The sequence below is a fragment of the Talpa europaea genome, assembly GCF_964194135.1.
Source record: "Talpa europaea genome assembly, chromosome: 15".
Lineage (NCBI taxonomy): Eukaryota > Metazoa > Chordata > Mammalia > Eulipotyphla > Talpidae > Talpa > Talpa europaea.
In genome coordinates, this window is record NC_140083.1 from 82,930,030 (window position 1) to 82,956,165 (window position 26,136).

General features: G+C 53.6%; 1 protein-coding gene across 2 annotated transcripts; it reads left to right on the top strand.

Annotated features, from left to right (window-relative positions):
* Positions 1–3,162: 3,162 nt before the first annotated feature.
* KIF5A (kinesin family member 5A) lies at positions 3,163–25,868 on the top strand (the record flags this gene model as incomplete). Of its 2 annotated transcripts, XM_084256312.1 has the most annotated exons (28): positions 3,163–3,291; positions 11,397–11,484; positions 11,577–11,650; positions 12,027–12,131; positions 12,358–12,406; positions 12,809–12,864; positions 13,092–13,179; positions 13,432–13,556; positions 14,015–14,119; positions 14,266–14,414; positions 14,528–14,676; positions 14,974–15,149; positions 16,328–16,396; positions 16,998–17,204; positions 17,486–17,632; positions 18,128–18,316; positions 18,647–18,764; positions 19,023–19,087; positions 19,185–19,294; positions 19,606–19,707; positions 20,544–20,604; positions 20,857–20,928; positions 21,070–21,174; positions 23,949–24,165; positions 24,392–24,545; positions 24,835–24,917; positions 25,313–25,340; positions 25,790–25,868. In XM_084256312.1, 28 exons carry the CDS (start codon positions 3,163–3,165, stop codon positions 25,866–25,868), a joined length of 3,099 nt encoding a protein of 1,032 aa, XP_084112438.1. The 2 variants fall into 2 exon arrangements, with proteins under 2 accessions (XP_084112438.1, XP_084112439.1); XM_084256313.1 differs by lacking the exons at positions 11,397–11,484; positions 11,577–11,650; positions 12,027–12,131.
* Positions 25,869–26,136: the final 268 nt, after the last annotated feature.

A 26,136-nucleotide genomic window follows, 5' to 3' on the forward strand; every position in this document is an offset into this window, starting at 1 on the left:
AGAGAGGCGCCAGGGAGTGAGGTAATGGCGGGGCACGCCGCTTGGGATTGTGGGATATGTAGTCTTGGCCGGACGGGGCTTGGGCGGGGACCGATAATACACCTTGGGACTCGCTCCACGCAATATTCTTTCATTTTACTGCAAATCTATGCAAGACATTCTATAATTCTTATTTCTCAGATGAATAATTTTGGACCCCGAGAAATTAAATGACTAGACAAAAGTGGCCCAACTAGCCATGCTGTGGCACAGTCAGGACTTCAAAAACAACTGAAATTTAGTAAAGGTTTAGTCGTGAAGAATAAAAAAGTTAGGTGATATCAGGTTATGGCTCAGATAAAATACAGAAGCCTGGTTAAATTTGAATTTTAAGATAAATAATAGTTTTTTACACTTGATCTTAGCCAAAAGACCGGAAAGTGATAGATAAATAATGTGGTTTTTTTTAGCATAAGAATTTCTCTTATCATATTTGGAACATATTAACACAAAAATTATTCGTTTTTTACCTGACATTTAAATTTAACTGGGCAGGGCCTCCCTGGTGGCGCAGCGGTTGAGCGCTGGGTTGCGAAGCTGCCCGCAGCCTCTGTGGAGCCGGTTCGATCCCCGGCTGCTCCCCGGCCACCAGAGGAGGGTCCCACATGGCGCGCAGACCTCTCCTGCCGCCCGCTGCTCCCCTCAGCAGTGTACTTCGGTCCTTCTGCCTGCTCTGCTCCCCGCTCTGGCTCTGGTGAATTCTCTCACCCTCCCGCACTTCTGACTGTACCCAGTGCATGTATAAACAAAAACAAACAAGCAAATAAATAAATAAATAAAACATGCCTTTAAAAAAATAAATAAATAAATAAATTTAACTGGGCATCTTGTTTTTATTTTTCAAATCTGGCAATCCTATATCAAGCTGAAGTGGGACTTTATGTCTGTATGAATATTCTTTTTGCTCTTCTTAGCCACTTGACTAATATTTTTCAGCAACTTGAATTTCTCAGTTCAGTAAAATTAAAACAACAGCAAATCTTTTTGAGGCTAAACAGAACATTGCACCTTTTAATGTTGCTAAATGAATACATAAAAAAGAAAGAAAACCTACTTACACTATTACCATCATTATTTATAAAAGTGGGAGTGACTGCCTTAGAATAAAAAACACTTCTTTGAATTTTTTTTAAGGTTGATTTATTTATGCATACAAGAACTGGGGTACATACAGGCCAGAGGTGCAGGGGGTGAGAGGAGTCACCAGAGGCAGAATGGGGAGCAGAAGAAGCAGATCTGCTAAAATCCACTGCTGAGGGGAGCAGCGGGTGAGACAGGAGAGGTCTGCTGCATCATGTGGGTAGCTCCCTGGTTGGGGATCGAACTCGTGCTGCAGTGGCTGGTGATAGCTTCATAGTGCTGAGACTTAACCCCTTTCACCACCAGGATGGCCCAGTTCTTTGAATCTTAAGAAATTGAACTTTATGAAAAACTTACCTGATTATGTGGGGTATTTTTGGGGGGAGTGGGGAGTGACTGGCCATGGATTAGCATTTTGAAACTCCTTCACTAAGGAGGCCACCCTAGACCCCCTGGGGGCCTGAGGTTGGGATGTTTCCCAGGATGTTTTCTGAGCATGCAGGATACTGCAACAATTAAAAATAGTGCCAGACCAAGTGACTGGACAGATGCCTATTTTCCTGAGTTTGGAATTCATTGTCATTCCATGCATACTCTCCTGGCTCCTCCCCGGGGCCTCTGCCCCTCTGTCACTATAGTCCTATTGCCTTCCCATTCAGTTTCTTACTCTGGACCCCTTTCCTTCAGTTTCTGTAAGATTCAAGGTAGGTTAGAGGTATAGGCCCCACTCAGGAAAGTTCTGAGTGTAGGTCTCTCAGAGCAGGCCATCGCTCACCCTGGCTTCAGAGCCCTTCAGCGACCTTAGACACTTACCAGACAAATTGCTAAGCAGAACCTCTCTCCCCTCCTCCTTTTTCCCATCTCTCCACTCCTCCCTTTGGCCTAGAGCCTCAACTCCTGCAGTCTAACTCTGTTGGCCAGCAGAGGCCGGCTGATGTGGAGAAAAATCAATTTGGTCGGCTTCTAGGAGGTTCTACTCAGGGGCTGCAGGAGTCTGACCTGAATAGAGGAAGGACAAGGACTCTTTAGGTTTGGCTTCCCCCCCCCCCAAAAAAAAAAAAGAACATGGAGAAACAGAGACCAAAGGCCCGAGAAAGGGGCAGGGGTGATGGTGCTCCATGCAAGGATCCCTGGGACAGGACCTGGTCTCACTGGTACCTGAACCTGCCTGAAACCCTGAGGAGGAGGTCGGCCCAGAGGCCTTTCCCAAAGTCCTTACCCACCCCCGCCATCATCCTCCACTACTTTCTGACTCCCTTTTTCTCGCAAGCTATTCCCACCTCCCTCCCAGGCCCTGCCCTTGGGGCAAAAATGAGGATTTTATCTGCTTTTGAATTCTCACAGCCCAGTTCGTCTTCCCTGGACCCGAGACCCGGTGTGCGGTGCTGAGAGCAGCAGGGACCTCCGGGCGCGAGGCACAAGGGAAGCGCCAGACCCTCCCCTGAGCCTCCTGTCTGTGACATGAAGCCGGGCCCCCCAACTCGGTGGGGTACAAGCCACGGCCCTTGAAGGCTGAGAGGGTTGGGGGCCGAGAGAGGGTGCGGGGGACCGGGCCTGAGACGTGGGCGCCCCTTGGCGCGGCTGTGGCGGGAGAGGGTGTCCGGGAGCAAACGGGGTGGGGGTGCGGGGACGGCCCCCCAGCCCCGCGCCCTTCCAGGGGGCCGGCGCCCGAGGGGGGCCGGCCGGGGCGCGGAGAGGCGCGCGGAAGGTGACACCGCGGCAGAGGTGGGGCGCGGGGGCGGCGCGGAGGGGGGCGCCCCCCGCCGGCCCAGGCCCCGCCCCGGCCCCGCCCAGGCCCGCAGCGCGGCGCTGCAGCGAGGGGCGGGAGGCGCAGCCGAGCGAGGACCAGACGCCCGGTCGCCCGCACCGCACCCCGCACCGCAGCCGCGAGCGCGCCCGGCCTGCTCCCCAGCCCTCGCCTGGGAACCCCGCGGCGTCCTCGGCCCCGAGCCCGAGCGCCTGTCCGCCCCCCCGGCCTCCGCTGAGCGCCCCCGGCCCGAGCGCCCCCACCCTGCGGCCGAGCCCCCCAGCGCCGGCGCCGCGATGGCCGAGCCCAACAACGAGTGCAGCATCAAGGTGCTGTGCCGGTTCCGCCCGCTGAACCAGGCCGAGATCCTGCGCGGGGACAAGTTCATCCCCATTTTCCAGGGGGACGACAGCGTCGTGATCGGGGTGAGTGCCGCCCCACAGGGAGTTTCGGGGAGCGGCAGGATGCTCTTTCGGGCCCCGCCAGCCCGCGCCCCGCCCGCCGCGCGGCGCCCCCTCCCCGCGCCCGGCCTCCGCCCGGGGCGCCGCGCCCCTCCCCTGCCCGGCCTCGGGGCGGCTGGGTGTGGCCCGGCCGGGCCCGCGGCCAGGTCTCCGCAGAGTCGGCGGGGGCCGCTCGCCGGCGATCGGGGACCCAGCTCCCCTCTGCCGCTGCTGCGCGGGGTCCCCACTCGCTAGGGCCAGCCCTCTGATGCCTCCCTCTCCCCCCGAGAAAGGGCATCTTCGCTTTGTTGCTGCTCGGATCCGCACCCCCACCGCCCGGGAAACGAAGTGGGGGCGCGGGTGGGCTCATGGGAGGGGGCAGTCTGGGTCCCCGCGAGGCAGGAGTGAGCGTGCTCTCCGGGACCAGCCCCTGCACCCCCAAGCAGTTACGGCGTGGACTTGGGGGGAGGGCATAGGTTCAACCCAGCCAAGGGTTTTCTGAGGAGGAAATACATCCATGCCACACCCAGTTTGGGGGCGCCTCGGGTCCTAAAGAAACGTCTGCCTTTTCCTCCCTGGTGCAGTAGGAAGAGGGTTTAGACACCACCCCCCAGTTCCAGCCAGCGAAAATAACAGAACCCGCAGACACTCAGCGCTTGCTTATTCATCCTTTTTCCCCATGATCCAGTAAAAAAGTAGCAAACCACCTCCATCCACCTCATCACAGCAGCCCCTGGCCTGTAGCAGAGCCCATGAAGAAGGAGGCCTAATATTTACTGCGAGCTTGTTACCCTGCACACGTTATTTAGCCCTCAACATTCTTACAACAGTCTCAAGCAGGTATTAATATCTCCATTTTACAGATGAGGCAAATGAGGTCCAAAGAAGTCGAATGACTTTCTCAAGGTCACACTAATTCATGTGTGTGAACCTCAGTGTGTGACTCCAAGGCTCACGGCTTTTCCTCCATACCACACTGCCTCTGCAGATTTCTGTTCCGGACGTTTCTCTGTGATGGTCCAAACAGAATTCCTAAGGAATTCCTCGCCTACCCCCCTCGTTTTCCAAATTGGTCGGGACTGTCAGGATATGGCATGAAGGGATCCAGTCGGACTTGAGGGGTGCTGTTGGAGAAGGGAGTTAGAGAAGGGAGGGTCCCCTAGGAGGACAGTCCTCAAGGTCAGTGGCATTTCTTACCTATTTTGATCCACAGTGCCTGGGACAGGTGTGTTCATTAACTGACTAAAGGAAAGTAGAGCGGGGGGCGGGGGCCTTCTGGGTCAGTGAGAACGGGGCTTGAGTCAACATGCCTTTGCAAGAGACCTGCTTACATGACCTCTCCCTAAGGCCCGTGGTCTGTCCCCGCACTGAGCTCACACCCACACCGAGAGCGGAGATGGGTGCTTCGGCCTCTCGTGCTTGGGTGTGAGTGTGTTTGCCACCTCGAGAGGGTCCTCACCTCCCTTTGCCCCAGAGACCTTAGCCCTGTGGTCTGGTCAGTTTTGGTCTGGCCAGGCTCAAATGAGACCAGGATCTAGCGGGGAAACTGCTCTCAGTGTTCTGGGCAGCAGGCGTGAGCTGTGAGAGTTGGTGCCCCCCGAGACACAAAGGCTGAGAAATGGGAGGGATGTGGCTCAAAAGTCTTCTACTTTTAAACTTGGCTTCCTCGGCCTAGGTTTGTCGGATGAGACTGACACAGCTCCATTCCCGCCCCTCCAGCCGTGGTGGACATGGGGTGATGCTGGGAGGCCCCGTGGTGTCCAATTTGCTGAGATAAACAGGAGAGGCAGTGGGGTGGGGGACAAAGAGGGCCTCTTGCCAGAGGGATTTCCTTATCTCCACACTTGGCACCTCCTTGCCTGTCCGGCCTGATATTTGTAGGGCTAGGGCTGTGCCTTTGTCTGTGTCTGCGTTCTCCCCTGCCCTCGCCCTTCCTGTCAACTTCTCACTGCAAGATAAATGCTTTTGAGGGGCCATTTTGTTTGCAGCATGCCTGCCCAGCCCTTAGCCTCTTTCAGGAGGATGAGAGCTACAGGAGAAGTGATTTTAGAAGAGACCCTTGAAGGTCCCAACAAGGAAAGGAAATCGACCTTCTTTCGTCTTCTCCGCCAGCCCCCTTTGGGGCCCGGGGCGTGGGAGATTGTCTGAGGGGTGAAGGGAGCATGCTACCTCAGGGTGTCTGGGAGGTGAGGGAGAGGGGAGATGGGAGAGGGTGGTCTCTGCCCCCAGCGCCTACTCTTGTTTCTCGTGGCTCTGCTCGTGGCCTTGCAGCTCTGCACCTAGCGCTGGGCACTGAGTCCCTGGTATTCCTAGGTTGTCTCTGCTTGGCAAAGGGTCAGAGAATAAGCTGGGGAGACAGCTCTGTGGGACCCTTCCTCTTCCCTACTCCCTTGGCCATCCCTGGCAGGCTGAGGTGCAGGGCACAGCGGAGTTAGTGGCTGGGCAGTGGAAGGGGGTCTGGGTCACTGTGTGGTGCGTAGCTTTGGCTTCTGTGCTATTCAGCATCCGCTGTGACTTTTCACCGGGCCCATTGAAGGCCTCTCTCTGCGCTGGTCTTGGTGGGCACCTTGTCCAGCGTCTGCTGCCTGGGCTGCTGCATCTGCATCAGGTGTGGGGGAGATGGTGAGAAGGAAGCACCGCTCCCTCTTCCTTCTCCCTGCCCCCTTCATTCAAGAGTCCTCTCCACCCTGCCTCCTCCAGGTCTCCTGATGGGTAAGTGGGTTCTTAAGGAGGCCAAAAAAGGACTATCAAGTATCTCACTTGGGGACACGAGGCTGAGTCCTGCAGGATAATTGGAGTACAGTCGGTATTATTTGGGGTGATTCCACTGAAAACTAAAGGGGGGGGCAAATCCTCCCTTATGTTTAGGGGAGTCTGATAAAGAAAACGGAGAGGGAAGGATTGTGGAATGTTCACCATGACCAGTGTCTCTCCAGCGTTTCCATGGCAACAATCCCCAGGGGTGTCACCATGGAAATCAGGCCCGGTGCTGGGAAGTTCAGTCTCTACCAGGTGCTTGGTGAGGGTAAAGGGGTGGTCATCTTGGACCCCACTTAGCCCCCATCTTAGCTTTAGCCGGTGCACATTATGGAAAACGACATGGAGGTGGCTGGGAGGTGCGCACGGGCAGGAAGACCACGGGCAGCTGGAGTGGGAGAACTGAGCCCCGGGCGCTGGGGCGGGAGAGAGGCTTGGGGAGAAGGTGATGGGTGAGGAGTCCTTGGACTGCGGAGGGTAGGAGAGAGGCAGGAGCTCAGGGGCACCCCTCACAGGTAGAAGGTCTCGCTGAGGTAAAGTCTTCCAGTCGCTAACTCTGTCACAGGGTCTCCCACTACCCAAAGGTGGGCTAGTGAGGGCGCCGCCTTCGAGAGGGTGGGCGGGAGCATCCACACTTCTGGGGATGGGCTGGACGTCGGAAAAGGGGAGTGTTGAAGGGTTTAGTTATGTCTGGAAATGCCCACGTGGGGGAAGGGAGAAGGGGAGGGGAAGGAAGAGCCTTGATACGAGTCTGACGCGGTGTTGGCACTTCGCGTCTGCGATCAGTGTGGGTTTAGAGCCAGGCTGGGTTTAGAACAGCGCTCTGCCACTCAGCTGTGTGACCGCGACGCTACCTCGCCTCTCTGGACGTCAGTTTTCACATCTATGCAATGGAGTAATAAGAGTCCCTGCCTCTTAGGTTGCAGCGATAACGAGATGAAGCTTATAAACTGCCGAGCACAGTGACAGGCACATAATATACTCCTGATAAAGATTAGATGTTATTGTTTTCTATACGCTGTTTCCTTCCCGGCGAGCTTTTGAAATAATTGGAAACAACTTCCCCGCTGAGGTGGTGTTGCAGTCAAAGCCCCTGATTTCCTCTTGTTTCTTCCTCCATCAGTGTTTCAGTTTATTCAACATCCTGTGGGCCAGAAACTGTGCTGGATTTTTTTTTAAAGATTTATTTATTTATGCTTATAAGAACTGGGAGACAGGCCAGAGGTGCGGGGGGTGAGAAGATTCACCAGACAGAGTGGGGAGCAGAACAGGCAGACTGACTGAAATCCACTGCTGAGGGGAGCAGCAGGCGAGTCAGGAGAGGTCTGCTGTGCCATGTGGGTAGCTCCCTGGCCTGCTGGGGATCAAACTCTTGCTGCAGAGCTTGCTGATAGCTTCATAGTGCTGTGCTTAACCCCTTGCGCAACCAGGGAGGCCCCAACTGTGCTGGATGTTAGGGAACACCTGCCTTCAGCACTTTGGGGGACTCAAGCTGCAGAGTGGTCTGGGCACAGGCCTGGGGTGGGGCATCAGAAATGGCTTTTACTCACTGCACACGCCTCCAGATTCTGGCGAGAACCCCCTACAACACTCTGACTTAAAGTAATTATGTGTCACAAGAGTTGTAAATAATCGTGGTGTTTCCCATGTGAGTAGAGGCAGAAGAAGTAGAAAATCACTGGCCTAGTTATTCTCAGAGAAAGATCTGACAAAATGAATTCATCCTGAGTATGATCAATAGAAAATTAAAAAAAACTTGCACCTTCACAGAAATAAAAACCTTAAGATTAAAAAAAAAAAAAAAAGGAAGAACTAAACTGGGTCTTACCCTCCCAGAACCCTTGGATTATAATCCCTGTGTGCGGCTCTCACCCATCCTCAGCTCTTGGGTGCCTTTTATCCTCACGAGTCTCAGAACATCACCTTCTTTCCTCTGCAGTTCCTGCCTTCTTCCGAGCCGAGCCGAGGCTGAGGAAAAGGCTTCCTCGGGCAGAAATGGCCTTCAGCACTTGGAGAGCGCCCTCCATTTTAAGGCGCAGGGCACCCTCCCATCCTGTGGCGGGGAGGGTTAGGGGGAAGGGGTGTGGAGACAATGAATGCGGTGTGTGCATGTGTGTGTTTTGGCACCTGTGTTCCCAGGGGTGAAGGGGTGGGGGCCAAGGTTGGCTTGAGAGTTGTGTTTAATCCCCGCTGGCGGCGGGCCTGACTTGGTGAAGCATGGCTGGAGCTCATTGGTGGAGAAGAGGTCGGAGTCACGGGCCTGAGATAGACACGTTTTGTTTGTTTGTCCTGGCCGCTGGATGGGAGAAACACTGAGGTAGATCACTCAAGAATTAAGATATATTTTTGTTTGATAACATTAAACATCATTTGATAACTACATTAATGTTTGCTTGTTGACAATGTTAAAAACATAGAAAACCATATATAAGAAACTAAAAATCACTCAAAATCCTTAACCCCCCCCGAAAAACTGTTAATAATTTGATGTATTTGATGCCATCCATTTTTTTTCTGTGTATATACATATTAATTTTAATAGCATTGTATCCTAAACTATACATTATTTTGTGACCTATTTTTTCACAAATATAAAATATCATGCCTTGTGCCATAATTCAATATAGTACATAATTTTATTATTCAAAAGTATTAATTTTTGAGTAAGTCTTACATGGTCATATGACAAAAATTGAAATGATATGAAAAGGTAAAAATAGTACTTCAGTTTTAATATGCATTTATTAACAGTGAGTTGCACATCAGTTTCTATTTTAAGAGCCATTTCAACATCATAGGGCGTTATCTATGGTACGATGGCACTTACTGGGGAATAATTTACCTGCGGTGCACAAAGCTCATGTAGACAGCTGGATGAATTCTATACATGTGTGATACCCATGGAACCACTGCCCACATTGAGATCTAGAGCTGACTTGTGTCCCCTTCCAATCAATACCACCCCCAACGGACTGCTATTTTGTTTTTAAGATTTATTTTATTTATTTATGCATATGAAAGCTGGGGTTCAGGCCAGAGGTGTGGGGGAGTGATTCACCAGAGACAGAATGAGGAGCAGAACAGATGGATCCACTGAAATCCACTGCTGAGGGGAGCAGTGGACAAGATAGGAGAGGTCTGCTGCACCATGTGGGTAGCTGCCCGGCTGGGGCTCAAACTTGTGCTGCAGTGGCTGCGGGTAGCTTCATGGTGCTTAACCCCTTGTGCCACCAGGGAGGCCCGGTATTTTTATTTTAGAAAAAATTTAAATCTAAATTAAAGGAACAAAAACTCCTAAATTTTCATTGTCCAAGGATAACCACTATTAACATTTTTATGCAAAGTTACATATACATAATATTTTTTTACAGAAATGGGGTGATCCCTTACATGTAGTAAACAGCATTTTGTGCATTCCTTATGTCACTATATATTCTTTTATAATGTCATCTATAAGATTTTATTTTTTAATTCAAAAACAACATCATTACATAACATTTAAATGTCATAGAAAAAGTGAGGTTTAATTTCCTGTCATTCTGCTCCCCAGTGATAACCACCATGAACGGTTCTTTTTTTTTGGGGTTATGGTTCTACTTATTTTTATTGAGGTAACATTAGTTTACAACACTGTCTAGGTGGGCAGTGGACGGTGTGGACATTTAAATGTTTAATAGAATTGTCCTCCAGAAAGTCTCCACAGGTTTACAGTACTCTCTTCATTTCGGAGCACACCTTCACAGCGGCCCTCACTTTGTGGAGTTTGTTTTCAGATCAATAGTTCAGGTAGATTTTTTCCACAAGCCATATTTTTCAAATATTTTTGTTATTAAATATATTATAGTTAGGAGTTTTCTTTTATGCAAAGAAATAAAAAAAGAAAGCAAAATAAGGCGCAGTTGTCGCTCCCGCTTTCATTATAATGTTTTTGAAATATAATTCCTGTTTGTGGTTAAAAAGTATAAACAATCCAGGATACAGAATGCCAAAAGAAAGCTTCCTCTCTCCCAACTTCTTTCCCCAAAGTAACCTCTGTTAATACTTTTGTATAATTCCATCTAGAAAAAAAAATCCTATCTATTGATATAATGCTCTATCACATCTCCAGTTCTAACCAAGTTTTGTGACTTTCCTTTATTAAAAAGTGTTACCTGAATTCCTGTGTTCGGAGACTCAGCTTTATATGTCAGTTGGACGAACATGGGCTTTGTAGATTTGACAACTGAGTCACAGTTTCTTTATACAGTTGAGCAATGTGGGGGTTAGGGGCACCAGCCAGGCAGTCACAAATTCATGTTTTTTGTTTTTTTTTTTAAACTGGAGAGACAAATGGCTCATGCAGAGAAAGCTCACACACACACCACACACTCACACGGAGCTGGCAACACGTGAGCTCACTCTTACAGAAATAATTTGCTTCTTCCAGTTATGACTTACTACCCCATCCTGATAATTTTTTTACATTTCTGTCAACTACTAATGGTGCAGTGTAGGTCTGTGTGTGTAAATTTTGAGCCTTTATAACAGATTCGTGTATACTTTGTGGTAGTAAATGATAAAGTAGGCTGGTCTCTCCATGCAGGTTATGCAGTCACGACCTACCTCCCTTTTTATTCATTGCTGGACTCTGTGGTTCATCTGCAAGTGTTTTCAAATTGTTGCAAATCTAAAAAAGAAAAAGAAAAAAAAACTTTTAAATTTGTGTTTCTCACGGTTCCTCTGAGGGTAGGAGGCGGGAAAACAACAGAAAATGTACTTTTTGTCCTGAGTGATTTGCTTCACAGTCTTCTTTACATAAAGCTGATTTCTTAAGTGAGACCCATGTTTCTGATTTCATATATCCCTTGCACAAAGAGGGGGCTCCTGTTAATGTCCCGCAACAGCCCAGCGACTCCCTGCTTGTGTATTCCATCTCTGCATGGGAACCCCACTGCACACATCCCGAACCGTGCACCTTCCACTGAATACACCTTGAAGATCGTTCTTTATCGGGATGTATGGATCTGCTGAGATAATTTTATATTTACTTAAAGATGGATTGTTCTCGGCTCTCCACAGCTTGTGACCCTGTGGTCTTCTCCCCTCTGGCTTCCCAGGGTGCGGGGCTGTGGTGGTGGGGTGCCAGGTCATCATGCTAAGCCTGCGTCAGGGACACCCTTCTACATGCACACAACTCCTGGTGTCAGCACTAAGTCTGGGTTCTCCCCAGCATCATCCACGCACATGGAGAGTTGGCGAACCCCCCCCCCCCGGGCTGACGGAAGGGGGTTACCGGATTTCGTCCCCCTCACATCCTGCCTGCTGATGTCCACCATCTTTTACCTCCTCTCCAGGGGAAGCCGTATGTCTTTGACCGTGTGTTCCCCCCAAACACCACTCAGGAGCAAGTCTACCACGCCTGCGCCATGCAGATTGTCAAAGGTAATGATGTTTTCTCAGAATGTATTTCCCAGGCTCCTTACTCCCCACCCTGCTGGTCCCCACCATTGTGCTTTCTCTGCCGTCTCTTCCAGATGTCCTTGCTGGCTATAATGGCACCATTTTTGCTTATGGACAGACATCTTCAGGGAAAACGCACACCATGGAGGTGAGGTTCTGACTTCCACGGGCGGGCGTTGAGGAGTGGGGTGTGGTCTGCAGCCTCAGTGGGGGAGGGGGTGGGGCTGGGAGGAGCCCCTGAGGTGAGCTGGGGACTGACTATGAAGCAAGGGCAACGCGTCCGTGGCCGTTTCCAGGAATCCTTCAGCCTGCTGCAGTCACCCTCCTTCCGCTATTGCACTGTTTTGCTTTTTCTGGGAAAACAGCGGCAATGAAATTCCAAAGGGCTGCCCTGTTAGCTCCCCCTTCCACTAAAGGCTGACACGGCAGTGCCGTCTCCCAACTCAGAACGTGCTTGTCAGCTGTCACCTTTGTGTGCACCTGTGTGCTGCTGAGCCTCATGCTGGAACCCCCTCACTCCCCAGGGGAAGCTGCATGACCCCCAGCTGATGGGAATCATTCCTCGAATTGCCCGGGACATCTTCAACCACATCTACTCCATGGATGAGAACCTCGAGTTCCACATCAAGGTGACGGGAGCTCATCAGAGGGCGGTGGGGCGGGATGAGAGTCTGAGCCCCCCTCCTTGTCTCCCTCTGGTCACCTCAGTTGTTCTGTGCCCAGATAGCGTCTGCTCTTTGCCTCCCACTACCAGCACTTAAGCGTCTTTGGCATCCGAGTGCCATTAGCGTGGGACGCCTTCATCACGTGTCCGTAAGCCGCTCTCCTTCACCTGCTTTCTTTGTCCCTCACCAGGTTTCTTACTTTGAGATTTATCTGGACAAAATTCGTGACCTTCTGGATGGTGAGTGGTCACTAACCCCAGTAGGTGGTTGGGGGCTTGAAGAGGGTAAGGAGAAAAAAGGTTACATTGCTCCTGGGACGAGGTGTTGTTTGGCAGGGATACCGAGGGCACTTGGGGCAGACACACTCATACTCACACTCATAATTGTGTCTCTTGCCTCCACACACCAAGAATTTCCCAAAACCCAAAGGGTCAGAGGATGAGCTTCGATGCCCAGGCCTCCGTATACATGGCTGGGATGGGCCGGAACCCTCAAGTTGGAATTTTGGAGGCAAAACAGTCTTTGGCACATGCAGGGAGATGAGTGGCACCTCCTTCCCTTTGCCCAGAGAAGGAATCACCACCTGAATGGGGTCGGGAGGGAAGTTCTGGCCTCGCTCATCCTGTATTGTCTTGATTTAGTGACCAAGACAAATCTGTCTGTGCACGAGGACAAGAACCGGGTGCCATTTGTCAAGGTGAGCCATGGGGACGGGGTTACTGCGTCGAGTGTGGGCATGGGAGGAGAGGCCGGTGACCCAGAGCCTGCAGAGTGGATGTCCTGGAGGAGAGAGCTGTGCCAAGGGAGCAGGGAAAGTCTGGGGACTGGGAAAAGGCACTCTCTTGAAAAGCCCTGTGGACAGTGTGCCGGGGACGGAACTTGCAGATCCGAGGTGACGGATCACCTTCCATTTGCCCCCTGCAGGGTTGCACCGAACGCTTTGTGTCCAGTCCGGAGGAGATTTTAGATGTGATTGATGAAGGGAAATCTAATCGTCATGTGGCTGTGACCAGTGAGTGGAGATATTAGGGACCCTTGAGTCCGGGGATCTGCCTGTCCTCTGTGCCCCCTGGGCCTGAGGGCTTGAAAGTGAGCAAGGAAGACTGGAGGGATCAGAGGAGGAGGGTGCTTGTCTGTGCTTGTCTGCTGCTGCGGGGGGCAGCGGCAGGGCCAGTGGGTGGGGGTGGCTCTCGCACTCGTCACTGGGGGCTGAGGACCTCAGTCCCACAGCGGGTCTTATAGGGGACTCCCCCCTCTCCTGCAGACATGAATGAACACAGCTCTCGAAGCCACAGCATCTTTCTCATCAACATCAAGCAGGAGAACATGGAGACTGAGCAGAAGCTCAGTGGGAAGCTGTACCTCGTGGACCTGGCGGGGAGCGAGAAGGTTGGGGGCCAGTGGGGGTGGGAGGATAGGGAAGGAAGCTTTGGGGGTTTGCCAGCTCTTAAAACACAAAGTAACTTTTATTGAGATAGAATTCACATCCCATAGAGGTCGCCATGTGGCACTCCAGTTGGGGGGTGTTTACTGTTTGCGAGGTTGCGCAGCTACCACTAGCCCCAGGCTCTTTCACCACCCACGGGGACGGCCACGCCCTCTTTGCCACCCCCCACCCCTGGCAACCAGGCATCTGCCTTCTGTCCTTGGACTTGCCTCTTCTGGACATGCCACATACGCGCAATCTGTATGTGAGTGTCTGGGGGGATGGCCTTTGGCAACAGTTTAGGGGAGCAGAGGAGGGACCTTCTCTGCGCTTTCTTCTCCCCTCTCGTCCTTGGACTGAGACCTCCTCAGCGGAACTGCCGTGGCACACTCATCCCCTAACACCCCGGCCCGGCCCGTAGGTGAGCAAGACCGGAGCTGAGGGGGCCGTGCTGGATGAGGCCAAGAACATCAACAAGTCACTGTCAGCCCTGGGGAATGTCATCTCCGCGCTGGCAGAGGGCACGGTGAGCGCCTCGGCCCCCAGCCCCCCCCCCACCCCTCTCCTGCCTCCCGAAGCGCCCAGCGCCTTGTGCCTGATCCACGGGTTGCTCTCTTTTCCGATTCCCTGTTGGGTTTATCTTTCTGATTCACGGTCTCCCTCCTCCCCCAGAAAAGCTACGTTCCGTATCGTGACAGCAAAATGACACGGATCCTCCAGGACTCCCTGGGAGGCAACTGCCGGACGACTATGTTCATTTGCTGCTCACCGTCCAGCTACAACGACGCAGAGACCAAGTCTACCCTGATGTTCGGGCAGCGGTCAGTGGCACAGGCCCCGGGGCCCCGCCGGCGCGGCCACTCCCTCCCCTCCGGGCCGTGCACGCCTCAGCCCTCAACGGAGGCCTCATGTCTGTTCTTTCCTCCTCGCCCAGAGCAAAGACCATTAAGAACACCGCCTCCGTGAACCTGGAGCTGACTGCCGAGCAGTGGAAGAAGAAATACGAGAAGGAGAAGGAGAAGACCAAGGCGCAGAAGGAGACGATTGCAAAGCTGGAGGCCGAGCTGAGCCGGTGGCGCAACGGTTAGCAGGGCCTGGGGCTGAAGCTGAGGAGGAGGAGGAGACTGGAGCCAGAGGGGCCCTGTTTGGGGCGGCGTGAGAGGAGAGCGGTTTCCCAGGGGAGCTGCTCTTCTGGCGGGCGCGGTGGGGCAGTCTCAAGGAAGCGGGGGCCGGCTGCCCTGATCCCACTCTAGTCAGGTTGGAGATCCGCTTGGCCCCAGAGGAGGAGGCTGGGAGGCCTCACAGGCCAGGAGCTTGGGAGAAAGGACCCCAGGGTGCGGCTTTCCCTGCTTCTCTCACCCCGCCCCGCCCCTTCCCCAGGAGAGAACGTGCCTGAGACAGAGCGCCTGGCTGGGGAGGAGGCCGCCCTGGGAGCCGAGCTCTGCGAGGAGACGCCCCTGAACGACAACTCCTCCATCGTGGTGCGCATTGCGCCCGAGGAGCGGCAGAAGTACGAGGAGGAGATCCGCCGCCTCTACAAGCAGCTGGACGACAAGGTGAGGGCCCGAGCAGGTGCCCGGTGACCCGGGGAGGCGCTGAGGGGCTGCAGATCAGCTTCTACTGCCCTTTCCAGTTTTATTTTTTTTAAAGATTTGTTTATTTATGCATACAAGAGCTGGGGTGCAGGCCAGAGGCATGGGGGTGAGAGGATTCATCAGCGAAAGAATGGGGAGCAGAACAGGTGGATCTACTGAAATCCGCTGCTGAGGGGAGCAGCAGGGAGTCAGGAGAGGTCTGCCGCGCCATGTGGGCTGCTCCCTGGCCGGGGATCGAACTCGTGCTGCAGTGGCTGTGGACAGCTTCATAGTGCTGAGACTTAGCCCCTGTGCCACGAGGGAGGCCCTGCCCTTTTCTCATCTTAAATGGGATAAATGCTTGTTACTGAAAAGTGGAAAATAAATAAGAACATATAGAAGAAAATTAAAATCATCCATCATCTCACTGTTCAAAATCACATTTTGCTTTTTTGCAGTCACATGCCACGCAATAGATGGATGTAACTTTGCATCCGTTTTTTATTCAGCCTCATATAGTGAGCAGTTTCCTACTTTGTTAACAATTCTTCATGAAAGTATTTTTAAATGGCGCCAACAGTCCATTTATCAACATGTATTTAACGATTCACTTTGTACAGGACTGCTAGTTTATTGTTTGCTTGTTTTTGCTGCCATGAACAACTCTAAATGGCTGTCTCTGCCATCCTGGATAATGAGCACAAATGTTTGTGAAACATCAGACGTTTTCTTTCCTTCCTGTGGGCATCGTGTGGGGCGGGGATGAGGCGGGGGGTGGGGGGTCCTGTTTTCCAGCTTCTGCTCTGCTCCATATCCACCCTCCGGACTGCTGCGGTGCAGAAGGCTGCTTTTGAGTGATTTGATTAGATGCAGTGGAGTCCAGAGTGGGATTTCTAGGTTCAAGTATATGAACACTTGAAGGCTTTTTCTATGTGTTGCCAAGGTCCTGCCAACCTCCAGGAAGAAACAAATTTAAAAATGAGGTCAGGAGTCAAAGAAAGAAGCTGAGGAAAAGATTTATTTTTAGGATATGGGGTTTTACCTCAAGGCCTAAACGCATCTGGATTTTTACAGTGATCCTATCTCTGCCCCCATCCAAAATGTCTAAACTGGAAAGAGTAACTTCCCCTGCACCCCATCTCTCTCCCCACTTCCAACAGGATGATGAGATCAACCAGCAGAGCCAACTTATAGAGAAGCTCAAGCAGCAAATGCTGGACCAGGAAGAGGTAACAGGAGGGAGGAAGATGTGGGAGAAGCATGTGGGTCATCCCTGGAAGGCAGGAAAAGGATCTTTCTTACAACCAGTGAAGAAGGGGCTTGCTTTCTTCTAGACGTGTGGGGCTTAATCGGGGATTTGCTTAAAGCACGGCTTTTAGCATCTAAGTGCTTCTTTATTCTGTTGCCCTATTTCTTTTTTTAAAGATTTATTTGTGCATACAAGAGCTGGGGTGCAGGCCAGAGGTGTGGGGGGTGAGAGGGGATTTACCAGAGACAGAGTGGGGAACAGAGCAGGTGGATCCACTGAAATCCACTGCTGAGGGGAGCAGTGGGGAGACAGGAGAGGTCTGCTGCGCCATGTGGGTAGCTCCCTGGCCGGGGATCGAACTCGTGCTGCAGTGGCTGCGGACAGCTCCAGAGTGCTCCGTCTTAACCCCTTGAGCCACCAGGAGGCCCCTGTTGCCCTACTTCTGAGGCGCCTGCAGCTTACCTCCTCTTGACTTGCTTGGCCCTTAAGTCTCTCCCAGCATGGACCTGGGAGGGTGGCTTGGTGCCCCCCACCACGGGGTCCTAGCAGTGGTCACTGGAAGCACCTCCCTCCCTCCACAGCTGCTGGTGTCCACGCGCGGGGACAATGAGAAGGTCCAGCGAGAGCTGAACCACCTGCAGTCTGAGAACGACGCCGCCAAGGACGAGGTGAAGGAAGTTCTGCAGGCGCTGGAGGAGCTGGCAGTCAACTACGACCAGAAGTCCCAGGAGGTGGAGGAGAAGAGCCAGCAGAACCAGCTCCTGGTGGACGAGCTGTCTCAGAAGGTGGTGAGTGGCTGGGAAGGTGGTGAGTGACCTCTCTGCGCCCCGGGAACCTCTGCCTCCCGACAGGCATGGATCTCGCTTGCACTGCTGTTCAGTTCGCCGAGAGGCCTGACTCATCCTGTCACTGCCCTTTACCCTCTGACCCCTGTCACTCCCAGCTCCCTTTGCGGGCCCTTGTTCTCCTTGTGGCAGCCCCCAGGGTTGTGAGTGCAGGGAGAGGCCGCTGCCCGGGCTGGGCGTGGCGTGGGAAGACGGTGACGGGAGGACCCGGGGGACTCTCGCAGGCCACCATGCTGTCCCTGGAGTCGGAGCTGCAGCGGCTGCAGGAGGTCAGTGGACACCAGCGGAAACGCATCGCCGAGGTGCTGAACGGGCTGATGAAGGACCTGAGTGAGTTCAGTGTCATTGTGGGCAACGGCGAGATCAAGCTGGTGAGTGGGGCCAGAGGCCGCAGCTTTGCTGGGCCGTTCTTTCTCTGGGCAATAGTGGGAGAGACGGGGGACAGCGAGGCCCCGACGGGTGCAGGGGAAGAGCAGCCACAAGCACAGGTGGTCCAGTGGGGCCTGGCACACACAGCCGTGCTAAAGGGTACTGGGTACGGAAGCAATGGGGGTGTGCCTGGAGCAGGCTCTAGAGAGGGGGGCACGAGTCTGGAAGGACAGATGCCGTGTCTGTGGCCGCGAGGGGACCCGTCAGGGGGGCTCAAGTGACCGCAGAAGGAAGTCATGTTGCTCATAGGGGAGAGGTCAGCGCTGAGTCTCTCAGTGCTCGTAGAGAATGTCGTGGGAGCTATGCCAGGTGACGCTGCCGAAGTGGCTCAGAAAACACCTGAGTCCGTGTAGGCCTGGGCGCGGGGACAGGCAGAGCGGAGGGATGAATCAGGATCCCCCACCCCAGAGGAGCCCCCTTCTTCCCCCCCCCGCCAGCCGGTGGAGATCAGTGGGGCCATCGAGGAGGAGTTCACCGTGGCCCGACTCTACATCAGCAAGATCAAATCCGAGGTGAAGTCTGTGGTCAAGCGGTGCCGGCAGCTGGAGAACCTCCAGGTCGAATGTCACCGCAAGATGGAAGTGACGGGGCGGGAGCTCTCCTCCTGCCAGCTCCTCATCTCCCAGGTGCGTGGCCGAGGCCGAGAGCCCTTGGGTGCCGGGGAGACCATGTGTGACTCTGTGGTGGGCGATAAGACTCCGAGCACCCACATTTATGTCTAGGGCCTGGGGTCAACTGAAATCGAAGTCAGAAGAATTTGAGGTAGCAGGGGAGGGTCCAGGCCAGAGAAGTGAAGGCTCAGGGGTGTACTGCCCCTGAAGGGTGGCAAGGAAGGGCCCCGAGGAACGGCGCGGCAAAAGAGAAGGGCCGGGAGAAGTAGTTACGGGGGTTGGCACTGCCTGGAGTTGTGTCCTTTGTCACCTGTTGTCTTCCTCTCACCACCCTTCTCCCACCAGCATGAGGCCAAGATCCGCTCGCTTACGGAGTACATGCAGAGCGTGGAGCTGAAGAAGCGGCACCTGGAGGAGTCCTACGACTCCCTGAGCGACGAGCTGGCCAAGCTCCAGGCCCAGGGTGAGCCTTCTTCACCCCCCGCCCAGCTGTCTATGCATGTGCTGCGCGGCAGGCTTTTGCATGACTTCCTACATGAACCATAACCCTCCATTGCTCTCTGCCCCTCCTGAATCATAGCGGATGTCCTAACCCAGAGCCATCCCTGTGAGAACATTCTGGGCAGCTGTCCCCTGCCCTGCCCAGAGCTTTGGTCACCGGGGAAGTGCTTTCTGGATGAGGCAGGGGTCATGTAAGCTGTCCCTCCCTTCTTTCCCTCAGAAACTGTGCAGGAAGTCGCCCTCAAGGACAAGGAGCCAGACACGCAGGATGCAGATGAAGTGAAAGTGAGTGGACAGGTGCGGGGGACGGGTAGGGCTCTGCTGCCCTCACTGGCTGGTGTCTGGATGTCCAGCTTCGAGCTCGGGGGCGGGGTTATTACAGAAGGCCCTGGAGCTGCAGATGGAGACTCACCGGGAGGCACATCACCGGCAGCTGGCCCGGCTCAGGGATGAGATCAATGAGAAGCAGAAGACCATCGATGAACTGAGAGAGTAAGCATCCCCGCGGGCAGCTCCCCGCGGCACCTCCTGGGCATCCTCCCTCCTCGCGCTGTGCTGTGTCCACTTGCATGCTCGCTCTTCACAGCCCAACTCCAGGCGGTGCAGGAGTAAGGACGAGGCCCCATCCTCGAGGCTTCACGACTGCTTGGAGCCTGAGGCCTGAGGGGGCTGCTGAGACCGGAGGGAGCTGCAGCAAGGCTGCCGGGACTCACCTGCATCAGAGGGGAAAGTCTGAGGAGCTGCTCTCCCCCCGCCCCTATTAACATCTTTCTTCCTCTCCGTGTCTTCCTTGCTCTCCGCAGCCTGAACCAGAAGCTACAGCTGGAGCTGGAGAAACTCCAGGCCGACTACGAGAAGCTGAAGAGTGAAGAGCACGAGAAGAGCACCAAGCTCCAGGAGCTGACGTGAGTGGCCGGGCCACCTGCTGACACTGACCTGTAGCCACAGTGCTGCCCCCCCTACCCCCCCCACCCCGCCCCGCTGCTGCTTCTCAGACTGGCAGCAGAGGCAGGCCCCAGGATAGATGTGAATTGGTGACCACAGGAAACAGATTCTGCCAAAGGACAATTTGATGGGGTGGGGAGCGAAAAAAGAACTTCCAGAAGTGACCTTGTTGAGTATTATTATTATTTTTTTAAGGATTTATTTATTTATGCATACAAGAACTGGGGTGCAGGCCAGAGGTGCAGTGGGTAGGAGGATTCACCAGAGTCAGAGTGGGGAGCAGAACAGGTGGATTGACTGAAATACACTGCTGAGGGGAGCAGCGGGGAGACAGGAGAGGTCTGCTGTGCCATATGGGTCACCTCCCTGGCCGGGGATGGAACTCGTGCTGCAGTGGCTGCGGACAACTTCACAGCTGAGACTTAACCCCTTGTGCCACCAAGGAGGCCCTGACCTCGTTGAGTATTAGCTGACGTGGAATGGCTTTGTGATGTTCTGTTAAGTGTAAAAGGCAGGTCGCAAAGCAGTGGGTATGTTATAACCCCAGGGGGGTTGTAGGGGATGCGCGGGGTGGAGAGAGTAGGGAAAGACGGACACCAGCGTGTTGATGGCGACGTGATCACAGTAGTGGAACTGTGAACTTTACGTGAAACTTGTCTAACTTACCTTTCTTTTTCTTTTCTAATTTCTAATGTCTATAGTGAACATGAGTAGGTTGTATAATAAATGAATCACAAAATATGGATAAAAGAAATGGAGAAGCAGGAAAGAGAGTTCTGTTTTCCTTTTCTTCCAGATTTCTGTACGAGCGACACGAGCAGTCCAAGCAGGACCTCAAGGGCCTGGAGGAGACAGTTGTAAGTGGTTTCCTTCTGTGCCAAGTAGCAGGGCTGGCTGGGGGTGGGGGGGGTGTCTTCCTTTCTCCCCCCTGATTGCTTTCTAAGCCCACTCCTCCGGCCCTCTGCCAAGGCAGTGAGTGGCTGAATCAGGACACATGTTTTCCTAAAGGATGCGTGACTCACCTGACTAGACAGACTGAAAGTTCCAGTAGTTTTGGAGGGAGGAGCTGAGCTGGTTTTGCCCGTCCCCATTTGTCATCATTCTTCCAGGCCCGGGAACTCCAGACCCTCCACAACCTTCGCAAGCTGTTCGTTCAAGACGTCACGACTCGAGTCAAGAAAGTGAGTGCCGCCCTCAGGGCCTTCCACGCCTGTGGTCTGTCCCTTCCTTGCTGCAGGGCGCCTAGCCGGGCTGGCTCGGTCTGTCTGGGCAGGACCCTTGTCCCTCAGCCCAGCCGTGCCTTTCTCTCTGTCTCTAAGCAGAGTGCAGAAATGGAGCCCGAGGACAGTGGGGGGATTCACTCCCAAAAGCAGAAGATTTCCTTTCTTGAGAACAACCTGGAGCAGCTTACAAAGGTTCACAAACAGGTAAAAGTGGGGAAGGGGTGCAGAAAAGGCTTGGGGCCAGGGGCCAGGATACCAAATCCTTGGAGGCCCCTCGGATTTAGGAAAACCTTCCTGCATGTCTTCCTTGTGTTCCCCATGGATCCCCGCTTTATACTATACTTGGGTCTGCTTTTACCTTGTTTTTTGTTCCCCGGCCTATTTCCCCTTCTCCAAGCTCCCGACCTGCATCTGCTCAGAGTTGAATTCCCCATGCCTGTGTAGTTGGAGGGAGAGGTTGAAAGGGAAAGAGGCGTCATAGACCTGGGCTCATACCTGCAACGGGGGATACTGGTCAGGCTTAGTCAGAGGCAGAAAGCCGTGAGGCAGGGAGGAGCCAGGGAAGTTGGGCTTTCGCCCGTGGAGAGAACTCCATCTGCCTAGGCCTGGGGCGGCCTGCAGGGAAAGTCAGTGAGTCCTCCAGATGGCCCAGCCAGCCCCCGCTCGGGGCACTCCAAGCTGGTGTGTATTAAGTCGCTGCCTCTGTCCCCTCCTTGCTGCTGCGGCTCCCTAGGTGGATGACTGGGTTTCAAAGGTATGGGGGGCAGGCCGGAGGGGCAGTCCTAGGAGTCAGGACAGGAAATGTTTGGTGCATACAGAGCAGGAGCACCCTGAGAGCGCCGGACAGCTCAGCCTGAAGACGCAGGCGACAGTCTGTCAACCGGCTGCTTTATCTGGTTCATGAAGTCAGCCCTAACCTTGGCTTCCTTCCCTTTCAGACCTACCTTGAGATTCTGTTTAAACTCACAGTCTCAATAAACGAAAGTTTAAATTTTTTTCTTCCCAGAACAGTAAATACTCAGTACATCTTTTTTTTTTTTTTCCCTTTTTAATAATGAAGAAAATCCCAGAGTTGTGTCCAGGGATGGTCTGCAGGCTTTCTTGACTTTGTCTGGGCCTGCAGAAGCCTTTGCTGCCATCTCTTCCCCTTTGCTTACGAAATTGTAACGGTGTCCGGAGAAGTTGAAGGACAGGGAAGAAAACATTGTGATGAGTTCTGCCTTCTTTTTTTTTTTTAAGGACTTTTTTTTTTTTTAATACAAGAGCTGGGGTACAGGCCAGAGGCCGGAGGGTGAGAGAACAGACAGATTGACTGAAGTACACTGCTGAGGGGAGTAGCAGGCGAGACAGGAGAGGTCTGCGGCGCCATGTGGGATTCTTGCCAGCCGGCTGGGATTGAACCCACACTGCAGAGGCTGCGGACAGCTTCACGGCGCTGCGCTCAACCCGCTGCGCCACCGGGGAGGCCCTCTGCCTTCTTTTTAATTTCTGTGTTCATGTTCTTTTTCCATCCAAATGCATGTTATATAACTTTTACCCCAACTTTTGTGTTGTGGTAAAATACACAAAATGTAACCTTTACCACCTTAATATTTTTTTTTACCACCTTAAGTCCCTTCAAGTGCACAGTTGAGTGTTGTTTGGTCTGTTTATGATCTTGTGTAACTTCACCACCATCTACTCTCTCATTCTTCTTCTAAAACCAAAACTCTTTACCCATTAAACAATAGCTCCTTATCGCCTGTACACCAGCCTCTGGCAGCTACCATTCTATAGGACAGGGACTCTTCATGTCTTATCTCAGTAGACACAAGACTGGAAAGGAGAGCGAGAGATAAGCTCAGTTAAACAGAATCTTCAGGGGCCTCCCTCTTGGCGCAAGGGGTTACAGCGCCATCAAGCTATTGGCAGCCTCTGCAGCATGAGTTCGATCCCCAGCCAGGGAGCTACCCACATGGCGCAGCAGACCTCTCCTGTTTTCCCGCTGCTCCCCGCAGCAGTGTGTTTCAGTTGATCTGCCTGTTCTGCTCCCCACTCTGTCTCTGGAGAATCCTCTCACCCGTATACCTCTGGCCTACACCCCAGCTCTTGCGTGCATAAAGAAATAAATCTTTAAAAAAAAAAAAAAAGGAAATAGAATCTTTGTAGCCAAGACCGCCATCCTATTACAAATTAAGCTAAACTGTTGTCACAGAAAAACCCTGTTTCTAATCTGCAGATTGTCCAAAATTAAAGTGTTTCTAGCCCTACCTCCACCCCGCCCCTGCTATACCGATTTCCCCGATGTCTCCCAAGGCCAGCTCCTTTTGCAATCTCTGGTGCCACCTGTCCTGGGGTAACCCTGTGAAAGATCAGCACGTCTTTCTGGCTGCCTGGCGGTGCCGCCCTGCTCGAATTTAATCTAAATGGGAGCGGGGCAGCCCAGGAAGCCTGGGTAGTGCACACAGATGTCTGTGAGACCTCAAACATTTTCTTTCCTTTCTATGGGGCGCTGTGTGTATGTGAGGGGAGGGGATGGGGTGTATGTGAGGCGGGGTCCTGTTCTCCAGCTTCTGCTCCTGCTGTGCACCGCATCTCACTGCACCCAACGCCATATTCACCCTCCAACCTGCTGCTGTGCTCTCGCCGCCCACCCCTGCATGCCCATGTCTGGGTGAGGGGTTCTCATCCCCATGGTTGCCCTGGGCTGTTGATTTGGCACAAGTCGTGACAGCTGTCTAAGCCAGGAGACCGGGGCAGGATGCTGTCACAGGGTTCTGAGCCGCAGTGTGGAGTTAGTCGGTTTTGCTGTCCAGAAAATGCTGTCACTTGTGAATGCCTGACCATGTTTGCTCAGGGAGAAGGAAAGAATGGGCTGGGAAGGCATATTAGGTGAAGGGACTGAGGCCTCGGGGAAATGAGGCCTCTGCCCCCTCTGACTGGATGTTCCCTTGTTCTCTCTCCGCGCCCCTTGGGCCTCTCCACGGCCTCCCCACTAGCTGGTACGTGACAATGCAGATCTGCGTTGTGAGCTTCCTAAACTGGAAAAACGACTTAGGGCTACGGCTGAGAGAGTTAAGGCCCTGGAGGGTGCACTGAAGGAGGCCAAGGAGGGCGCCATGAAGGACAAGCGCCGGTACCAGCAGGAGGTGGACCGCATCAAGGAGGCGGTGCGCTGCAAGAGCTCCGGCCGGCGGGGCCACTCTGCCCAGATTGGTGAGTGGCGTGGCTGACATGTTCCTCTGCGGAGACCCAGCAGATTCCCAGGTGTCTAGCGGCTAAGTGATTGCTTCTTCCCCGCTTCTCGTCCGTGTCAGCCCTCAAAAAGTACAGAAGTGAATTAACCTGTAGACAGCTCAGTTCACCTCCTGCCAAGTGGCCTCAGGGACTACGGCGACTGCAGAGTCACCTCTTCATGGCCACTTCCCTTTCTTTACCACAGCGAAACCTGTCCGGCCCGGCCACTACCCAGCATCGTCCCCTACGAATCCCTACGGCACCCGGAGCCCTGAGTGCATCAGTTACACCAACAGCCTGTTCCAGAACTACCAGAATTTGTACCTGCAGGCTCCGCCCAGCTCCGCCTCAGAGATGTAGTGAGTGACCATGGTGTGGGCTGCATCCAACACCGGGCTCCATGCACCTTATTCAGCGTGAGGTTGGGTCGAGTATTGGGTAAAACTGAAATCCTAAGTGATTTCATTTTAACCCCGTCTCAACTTCACGTCCGTGACCAGAGGTGGGCATCTGCCCTCCCTGACCCATGTTGATTGTCCTCTGTCCTCTGGGAGTTGGGGGGCATCTCATTGAGGATGCATGGACTCTTCTGGTCTCAAAGTAATGGGTGGCGGGTGCAGAGGCTGCCTCTCTCCCCTCTCCATCCAGCTTTGCCAACTCCTGTGCCAGCAGTGGGGCCACATCTTCTGGCAGCCCCTTGGTCTCCTACCAGAAGGCCAACATGGACAACGGTGAGGGGAAAAAAATGGGTACTGGCCTTTGGGGTCCCCAGGGCAAGTTGAAAAATATAAGCAGAGCAAATGATTCTGACCTGCAGCTCCACCACCAACCAGCCCCTCAGAGCTTGGGCTTTCTCAAGCAGGTTCCTTTCCCCTGTCACCACCCCTGTCTTCCCTTCCCCGTTCCTCTCTTGTGTGGGGCTCAGGGAGGCGTCTTCTCAAACAGAATAATGACGCAGCTTGGTGTAGCCTAAGACAGAGTGCCATAGACCCAGGAGGCAGCTGTGCCCAAGTCTACCTTTTTTCTCTCCGGGATCAGGATGTGAGGGCTGGGGGTGACTGTTTCCAACACCCACTCTCCTTTTCCTCTTCGTTTTGTTCCGTGTTCTCGATGATGATCTCTCCAGGAAATGCCACAGATATCAACGATAATAGGTACAGCAGCCCCCCATCCCCTCACCCCCCACCCCCACCCTCACGTTCTCTGGGGGGGGCCAGAAGCAAATATTAAATTTCCCTCCCGCCTACTTAGAGCTTCCCCAGAGCCCTCAGGGCTAGAGAAGGAAATGAAAACCTCTCTCGCCATCACTGTCCTCCAGAGGGCCGGGTCAGGCCCCTGCCTTGGTGCAGAGCACATCCTCTTTCCCCACTCCCGGTTCCAATTATGGGGGCTTGGGGGATCTCATGGGCATCTGATGGCCTGACCTTCTCTCCTCCCCTTGGGGACTTTGTGACCTTGGGCAAGTCCGCCCTGTCACTCTGGCCTTGACTGTCCCTGCACTCCTATGACAATGGGTAGCCCCTGCCCTTCGCTGCCTCTCACGAGTGCTGGGACAGGCTCTCAGGCTGAGCGAGCTGTCATCCTGCCGGGTCTCTTCCTCCAGGAGTGACCTGCCCTGCGGCTATGAGGCTGAGGACCAGGCCAAGCTTTTCCCTCTTCACCAAGAGACGGCCGCCAGCTAATCCCCCTGCGGACTGCGGCAAACCTGCACTTTCAGGTACCTTCAGGCTGCATCCTCTCACCTGCCTCTTTTCTTGCCCTCAGCTTTTCTTTTCCCGCCTGTTTTTGTTTGTTTTTTGTTTTTGTTTTGTTCATCTCAAAACTTGTACTCCGTATCGTTGTCCTGCTGTCCCTTTTCGGGGCCACATCTGTGCTGCCCTGTCGAGTGGACACTGGCCTCCCCTGCCCCCCAGCGCCGTCCCTGGGGCGCTGGTTAGGGCCGCAGTACTG